Source organism: Nestor notabilis, unplaced genomic scaffold (genome assembly GCF_000696875.1).
Source record: "Nestor notabilis isolate BGI_N333 unplaced genomic scaffold, ASM69687v1 scaffold24507, whole genome shotgun sequence".
Lineage (NCBI taxonomy): Eukaryota > Metazoa > Chordata > Aves > Psittaciformes > Psittacidae > Nestor > Nestor notabilis.
This window is the reverse complement of record NW_009937305.1, coordinates 17058-25979: the sequence shown is the minus strand read 5'-3', so window position 1 is coordinate 25979 and position 8922 is coordinate 17058. Positions and strand designations below refer to the sequence as shown.

Here is an 8922-nt window from a genome sequence, read left to right as displayed (position 1 = left end):
AAAAAATCAGGAATGAAGAGAGCCGGTTACTGCAAGGCACTCCCACAAGGTGACAGGGAAGTCACCACTTCAGCATGTGCTGCACTGAGGCTGGTGCCTGTTACACACTGCAGGCTATCAGCTGCCTGCATTACTCGCCACTGCTGAGCACCACACATGCAATTGGCCTCCAGGTCCCTCATCACATCCCCCTGAGCCTGTGAATTCACTGCAACAGGTCAAGATCTCCAGGGGACATGTGCCCCGAGTCTGCCTTAGCCCCTGGCACTTACTTGTAGTACTCAGCAGAGATGTCAAACCTCCCAAGGAAGATGTGTGCATTGCCCAGGTTGCTGTACGCTCTCCGCTCGGCTGCCTTGTCCCCAAACTCCTTGGCAATAGCGAGGCGCTGCAGCAGACACAGGTTGGTGAGTACAGGCTGGACACTACCAGATTTCTGTCACACAGCACCATTTCTGGGGGGTTAATCTTGGTTTGCAGAGCTCCCACCCACCAAGGTAACGATGCATGTGCTGCTGGGGCCGGATGCAGCAGGAAATCTCCCTCTTTCGCAATTCAGCATCAGAAAGGGTCTTTGGAAAAGCGGGAGTAACATCACATCCTCCTCGAAGTCCTACTTCAGCCTGGTCAGCACACATCTCTCTAACTAAAGTGCAAAGGTGTTATGCATATGCTTCAGCAGGTGACTAAACAGGAGAACAGGGAGCTATAGGTCAGGCTGTGGATGGATGTGGCTGACCAGACTAACATGCAGGTCCCAAATACTACGTAGAGTTCTCCTGTCCCTCTCCAAGCCCCTTCTCCCACAGCCCTGCTTGGCTGCTGTCCCAGCATTCAAGAATCACAAGAGCTTTGACAGGGCTGACATTCTAAGGTGCTGAGCACCCTCCACTGCAAAGAAACTGAAACAGGAGCTGAACTGCATTTGAATGGAGCAGGGACTGTGCCACCTCACCCCTCTGCAAAGCTTTATAGAGAGTTATGTTCTACAAGCATCATTTATTCCTTATCAACAGCTCTTCCAACAGCTTAATTAAATCCATGGCTTGCATTTATTAAAATCTAGGAGGATACAAATTAAGAGCAGAAAAGCTTTGCTAGGCCCAGCTGCAACTTGTCCTTGAGTATCTCCTTTGGTTTCCAAGCCAACAGCACCCTTCCCTCAAGCTGCTCATCAGGTGTGCGCTAACATGAGTTACCACAACAGGGCCAGACCCAGGGGTACACACAGGACTTCCTGGGCTGTGGTGAGAAGCAAAGCTGCTCCCCAACATCCAGTCTCAGCCCCTGGACCCAGGGAGAAGGCACAGCAGTCTCCTACCTCCTTGTGGAAGGCTATAGCTTCACTGAAGTTGCCAAGTAAGTACTGGGTGTTGCCAAGATTGCCATAAGCACGGCCCTGGGCAGCTCTGTCCCCCAGCTCCTTCACCAGGGACAGGTTCCTCCTGAAAGAAACCAGAGCAGTAACATCTGGTGAGAACAGGCAACGGCAGGAGACACAGCAAAGAAACCCACGCCATAAAGGAGAGCTAACCCTGGAGAAGGCATTTCCCCTCCCCAGTCACCACCCTGTGCACAGCCACCCCTTGGCAGGAGAAGGTCTGGTAGATCCACAGTAGCTGCAGCTCTAAGAGCTTGTGCAGATCCAGTGGTGTGAGTCCCTGTTGCTCTCTCAACCTCAAGCAATCTGTGGCTGTGTCCAGGTACTCACAAGTGCTCGCACACACATGGGCTGACAGGATCCCACGTTAAATAAGAAACAATCACCTCACTGTGCAGGGGGGAAGCAGGAGCACAGGAGAAAGGAGATTACCTACAGCAGGACTGGGAAAAACCTGTGGAGAGAGACAAGATCCAGTCCCCTGCCAGGGCTCTGCTTATGGAGCTTCCCAGCATTTCCTTACCTTGTTTTTTCCACCCTTTACACATACAGCACACACAGAGCTCTCAGCCAGCACAAATCTACCCACCGGCTGTGCTACGTGCACCATTCTCAGGAAAAAGGATGGCAAGTTATATATAGGCGCTATCACATCCTCAGATGTGAGAGGATGGATATGAGATCTTGTCACTCCCTTCATCTAAAAAGGCTCTTAAACCCCCAGCATTATTGAAGCAAAACTCTGAAGTAGGAGGAGAAAAACATTTGCCCAGAAGTCTGGTGACAACTTTCCTGCGTGGGACAGGCTGATCTGAGAAACTACTGAGGAACGTGAAGGATGATACAAGCAAGATAAACTACAGAGCCACAAGAAGTCCAACCAGGACTCCAAGCAAAAGCCTCTTCCCCTGGCTCTTCGCGGTCCCAGTGATGGAGACACACAGGGATCCATTCTCATCAAGGCCAGCAGGGAGCAGCAGGGGCTACAGGAGCTGACAACGCAGCTTCCAAATACAGCTCCGAGAGGGAGCAGACTGTTGTACTTAATTGCATAATCATACTCCAAACGACAGTGAGTCCTTAGCAAGGCAATGCCACGAAGAGTTTTAGCTCTGATTCTATAAAAGCCTGTAGCCCCTCTCTCACCTTTCTTGAGATGAATTTGCCATTTTAACTTGGCATCTCAGGGGAATCTTCCTCACTCATTATAACATGCAGAATCTCATTCAGCTGCCTGGTTTTTCACAGCACTGAGCCCACAGACTCATTCTTTGCAGCAAACATCTTCCAGAGCTCCACATCCTCAGTGGCCCAGGAACCAAATCCCCCTGTGAGAAATGCTTCTACAGGACTCAGCAAAAGTTGTCATCTTGCACCCCTGCAGCTCTCAGCAGCCCAATGGTTATCAGAGCTCAGGTAACCTGAAAGCTGCCACCAGAACAGAGGCACCACAGCTGCAGATTATGAACTTAGCAGGAGAAGCTGAACCAAGGAATACCTGTGTGTATGTTAGCAGCCACTGATGCTTGACCAGCCCTGTTCTCTGCAGGAGAAAGGGTTGGCCAAGCTTAAATACTTACTCATAATATTCCGAAGCTTTCTGTAGAGTCTCCTTGACTTCTTGAGGCAGGTAGCCTGGGTCTTGGGCCATGTTCCAAGATAAGTGCTTTCCCTTTGCATGGTAAACATTTCCTATATTATAGAGTGCTCTGGCTTCACCTACCTAAAGGGAGGAAGAACAGGGAGCAGCAAGGTATTACACTTCACATCCCAATATGGACCTTTCCATTGCTGGGCAGAGGAGGTCAAAGCCACATTTTCCTTTCCCATCTTCACTGTCATGGCAGCTGTTGCTGTGAGCAGCATGAGACCTGTGATGGCAGCCAGAAGGAAGAGCTTTACACTCCACCTCCTCCCAAAGCCCACCTTCACCTTATCGTATTTACTGACTTGCAGGCAGGTTATTTTTAAAGCTAGGAAATATTTCCTGTTGGATACCATGAACTGATTACCTTATCTCCCTGCTCCTGAGAAATGTCCAAGTGTCTCTGGCAACAAACAACAGCTTCATCAAACTGCCCGAGTATTTTCAATGTGTTCCCAAGGTTTCCACTTGCTTTGGCTTCTCCAATGCGGTCCCCAATGGTTCTACAAGATGATGGGAGGAAGGAAGAGGTGTTAAAGAGCTCAAAACCTTTACTCACCAGCTACTGGAGCAGGATTCAAGCCGCAGCAAGCACTGCACGGTGTGTACACAACCTCCAGCAGCTCCCAGCACACCCCCTGGCTGGAGTGCTTCATACGGGCTCTCTCTATTTTGAGGACAGATCCTTGTTCCCTCTTGTGCTGTATCAGGTGAACTGCTCTACTGACTTCAGGTGTACTTACAATGAGTACCTGGGGATAGGAGAACTGGACACTGCCCTGCTCTTGTTCCACATCCTGACATCCATATCCCTATCCCCACCTCCCTGCTCTGAAGGTGGCTGGCCCATTCCTGTTGCCTCCCATGTTCTCCACAGGACAGACACCCCATGCTTCAGAGCCAGTTTTGGATGCTTATTTCTGGGGCAGATTCCCTCAGGCTGCTGGGTTCAGACCCCACTGATGAGCCTGTGCCCATCCAATTAGGACGAAGCGTTGCTGACATGCTTACCTGGCCAGGGTAAGGTCATGTTTATGGTATTCCAGGGCTTTGGAGTACTCCTTTAGGTAGAAATAGGCATTGCCCAGCTGGCTGTAGATGGCACTGAGAGTCTTCAGGTCCTCTGTCCCCACCTGCACCGCTGCTTCGAAGAAGGCTGCCCCAGCCTTGAAGTCCCCAGCCTTGCACAAGCGCTCTCCTTCCAGGGCCAGCTCCAGGCAGGACGCCTCCATTCTGCCAAAAGCAAGACCACCATCTCTAGAGGAGCAGGACTGCAGAGCACCACACTGCATGCAATGGTTCCTTTACTGTGGTTCCTTTACTGTACACCTTTAATTTACTCACTGTACCAGGGAAACAAACCTGAAGCCCTCTCTGCCTTCAGCCCCGAGCCCCAGCCCCAGCCCCAGGTCAAACACAGTTTGGGTGACAACAACCCAGGAACACGCAGCTCACACACCTCAGTGCTGTGGACACCAGTGGATGTGGTGGGCACTCAGCCCCTCAGGGAAAGCAGCCCACCAGGCATGAGAGACACAGGAGCATCCGCATTTACAGACCACCTCTGCATGTGGCCAGAAGCAGCCCCTGGGTTCCCAGTAGGAATCTGGACAAGAAACTCAGGGCTTTTGGCTCTCGAGATGCACACACACGGCCAGAGCAACATGGCATCTGCCCAAGCCACGTACCCAGACTGTCCATCCTGCACCACCTTCCTGGGGTAACAAAGAGGGTAGCCAAGGTATAACACATTTTTCTTGGATATCAGAGGAAACTCTGGACTGCGCAGAATTTCTTGGCTGAGCAGCTTCCAGTGCTCAGTGTCTGCTTCTCATTAGCTCTCCTGCTGTCACTTTTTCCACAGGCACACTGCACATCAGCCTCCGGCCCAGCTTTCCTCCCTCGTGTTTCTCAGCACCTTTGGCAATGGCACATGCTGTGCTGTCAGTGGGAGCCAGCAGAGAGGAGTGAGAGCAGGGATGCTGCTTCAAGAGAAGGGATTGTGCTCCTCTGAGTGCTCCAAGTGCTTTCCAAGTGACAACTGTCCCCACTAGACCACACGTACCCAAAGTTCTCAGAGGGGGCAGAGCACATGTTTGAAAGCTTCTGCAGAGTCAGCCCCTTCACAAGCCAGATGGACACAGCATGTTCCTGCTCCTCTGTTCTGACACCTCTTGGCTTTTTCATTTCTGCTCAATGGATTTTTAAAAGGCAAAACCATGTAGGTCAAAGGTGGGCATCTGCTCAGGGAGAATCACAGCTCACTTGTCCAGAATCAGCAAAGCAAGGGGCAGACAGAAGATAATAAGCATCCAAAACCCATTTCTACTCTGTTCTCAGGCAAAGAGTACTTGCAGGAAGTTTAACTGTGGTCACAGTGAAGAGAACAACTTGCTCATCAACACTGCGATAGCAGCAGCCCAGCTGACACCTCCTGTAGCAGGTTAGAAGATGCTTCCCCCAAACCACCCTTATGATGAGCCAGGGTCTCTGCAAACCAAGGCTGAGGTGTGCTGGCCAACCCAGAGCACTCTGCACTGCTCTGGCTCCTCTCCCTGAGGGCACAATGTCCACCGTGCCCCCACACGCCTCCTGCACCCACTGACTTCGGGGCAGAGCTCCTCCTGCTCCAGGGCTGTGCTCCAGCATTGCCTCTGCCTGCTGCCAAGGGGCCTGGGGAGATGCACATATGAAATGCCAATTCATTATACATTTTTCTTACAAAGAGGCAGGATGGTGTTTTCTCAGCTGCCAGGAAACAAAGCCAGTTCCTCTGTGAGCAGTGCATAAACCGCCTCAAATCCAGTCCAGTTTGTCTGGCAGCCTCCCTGCTGAGCTGGCTCCCTACAGCTCCAAACACCCAGCGCTTGGCAGCCCAATGGCATCCTCCAGAGAGGACAACCCACAAGGACTATCCAAACAACAGAACAATGAACATGAAAATGGTGAAAGAGCTGGTTTGAAACTCTCTCTCCAAACATTGTGGTGACCTCTCATGCCTCACTCTTCATTTGTCCCCAAAACCACTGAGTAACACAAGGGAGAACAGGACTGAGGCAGCTCATCCGAGCTCCCACCTCAGACTCCCCATGAATATCTGATTTCAAGCTCATTGCAAAGCCCCATTTGGGTGGCTATTTCACTTGCACATGAGGCTGCTCATGGTGCCAGTGCAGCATCAGTCCCTCAACTGCTGTTTCACAGGGGAAATAGAAATATTCAGACTGTTAGTACTAAAACTGGTTAATTTCTCTCTGCTGATCCTCTTGCCAGGCCACATGGAAGTGAGTAAAAATGAGCTTCTGCTACAGCATGTTGAATTAGAGGGAACCATTTGGGGATGACACCAAACCTCCACCAGTCCCCAGGCACGTTCATGGTTTGCAGATCACTAGAGTGGTTATCCAGTGTCATCATCAGGTACTGACAAATCCCTGCTGGCTGGGACTGAAGACAGACAAGGAACATCTTGTACTCGCATCAGCCAGATTAAATTCAGGCAGCTGAGATGCAGGAATGAGCCACTCTCACAGGAATTAAGGGTGGATTCCAGTTAGAACATGGCAGACAGAAGCAAATTTCAAAATGACCAGTTCAAATTTCAACACAAGCAAAACTCTTCCCAATATCCAGATTCTCTTCAAGAAACTGAGTTCACCAAGTGTAAACAGCCAGAAAACTGAGCTGGAGACCAGTTTCCCTAACTCTTGGCATTGCAGCCTAGCTCCAACCAAACCTGTGATTTCAACAGGCTGAAATGAGGGTTCCCATCCCCTCAATACAGAAAACCCTTCAGCAACACAACCCAGCTACACCTCCAAGGGCAGCATCTCCCTCAGGCCATACTTGCCAGTGGAATCAACCAGAAGTGAAACCTGTGCCCTGGAGCCACATTCCAATACGCTCACACTTTCACACACACTCTCCGGGTGCTTTCCTGGTGTTCCCATGGGAGGTGCTCAGCACAGCACAGTGATGTGCCCTCCTGGTGACACAGCCTCTCGTTACAATCTGCTTGTCCTTGCACAGGCTGCCCTGCAGAGAACCTGCCTGATCCGATTAACATCACTGCCCAGGCCGGCAGCGACGCAAACAAGGAGGAGGGAGAGGAGGCTCTTCCTCTGCATCACGCTGCTGCCATGGGAAGGGACCAGGCTCCAGCACAGCAGTTATTAATAGAAACACAACCCACTCCTAAACCCCACCTGCCCTTCCCACATCCTCAGGGCCCCACAGCCAGGGCTGGTTTAGGGAAGCAACTTCGTGTGCCGTTCAGCCACTGCAGGCTTAAAAGCCACCAGAAACACAACGCCGAGGGCAGAGGAACCAACTAAAGGTCAATGAACAAACTCAAGCACATCAAAACACTGCACGTACAACAGCTTCCAAAGGCCACAGCTCCACTGTCCGTCAGAACAGGCCAGAAGGGTGACTACAGGAATCTGCTGTTCAACGGAGCCAACCTGACCCACCTTGACAGACTGGCAAAGGGAAAACCACCAGTAACAACAGGAGAAACCCATCAATCCTGACAGACTCAGCTGCAGCCCCGCTTCCTCCCACAGCAACACCTGAGCCCTCTCCTACCTCTTCTGCAGGTTGTGCATTTTCTGGACATAGACCCAGAGCTCCAGTCCCACCAGCAGCAGGAGGCAGAGGGAGTGGGGTCTGCTTGGAACGATCTTCCAGACAGGTCTCTCCCGTAAGTTCCCAGGCAGCATCTGGGGTTTTAAAGATGCTGAGGGCGTCTTCATGTCTGCACAACATGCACTGCGCTCCAGTTTCCACAGTTCAACGTTACCATTACGCTACTGGAATCTGGAACTGTGTTTATCTGGGACACTTTTTTCTCTCTGCTGTCACTGAAAGGGGAAAGGAGCATTGCTTTTGTTTCCAGAGACCCAGAGAAGGTAACGTCTTCTTTCCTTTAAGAAATGCAATGTCCTTCGCCTGCTGTTGGCTTCAGGTAGCAGATGGGAGAGTCCACAGCTGAAATCCAGGGACAAGAGTGTCTGGGTTCACTCACACACTTTCAGTGCTGCCCAAAGAAAAAGGGCCCTAGAAAAGCCCATGAGATGGTACAAGGCAGCTCCCTCCTTTCTGAATTGTTCTCTTCCCAAAACACATTGCCTCTGGGGTCACATCAGCAATTCCTGTTGGTGCCTCTTTGATTCAATAGCAGAAAGACTTCCTCTTCTTGTCAGGTGCAGAGGGTTCCTCCAAAAGAGGCTCACTTTGGGGCAGAAGCACTCCCAGGATCCAAAGGGGCCTCATCCATCTGCCACCCAGGAAGCGCTGCAGGTTCCAGCAATGATCTGAGCAATTCTCACACTGGGGATGAACAGAAGGTGGAACCCACAGAGCACATCTCTGCCCGTTTAAACGGGCTCCAAACCATCCCCATCCAAGATGCACAACCTTCTACCCCTCAGCCCCCACGTATTAACCTCCTCCCCTGCTGGCACACACGCAGCACATCTGGGCCTGCACCACCTTAGCAAGTACATACTATTCACATCTTAATAACAGAAAAGAAGATTCAGGCCCTCCTGAGCCAGCAAATTACTGCTGACAAGCTGAAGGTGCTGGGCTTGGCCATTTGGTGTGGTTCAGAAGAGAGAGTGCAGAACAGGAGCTGCTTTTCCACAGCTAAAACACCGGAGCTTGTTAGCACAACTCTCCCACTCCATTCAACCTTTTGCTGGCAGCACAGTTCATCCCTGACTGAGGGTTTGAGCAGAGACCTGGGGAGGGGGGAAGCTCACTTGAAGTGGCCCCTGTTCACAAGCCTTGCCCTAAATCAGTGCAAAGCACTCCCAGATTTGTGTGTTCCTCCCAATAGGCAGAATTCCATCCAAGTATTCCCAGAAGTCACATCCCAGACTCCAGGTCCACA

At 51.2% G+C, this 8922-nt stretch overlaps 1 protein-coding gene across 1 annotated transcript in view; it reads right to left on the bottom strand.

Annotated features, from left to right (window-relative positions):
* The window catches only part of LOC104409011 (G-protein-signaling modulator 1-like), a gene marked incomplete at its 3' end in the record, with an annotated part of 30043 nt that extends 22371 nt beyond the window's left edge, over positions 1–7672 (bottom strand). The window contains exons 1-6 of the mRNA XM_010018777.1: positions 7614–7672; positions 4038–4259; positions 3394–3529; positions 2962–3104; positions 1322–1445; positions 272–388 (exon numbers count right to left, since the gene is read on the bottom strand). Coding sequence (XP_010017079.1) covers positions 272–388; positions 1322–1445; positions 2962–3104; positions 3394–3529; positions 4038–4259; positions 7614–7633 — 762 coding nt within the window. The remainder of the gene's footprint in view (positions 1–271; positions 389–1321; positions 1446–2961; positions 3105–3393; positions 3530–4037; positions 4260–7613) is intronic.
* Between the last annotated feature and the right edge of the window lie 1250 nt (positions 7673–8922).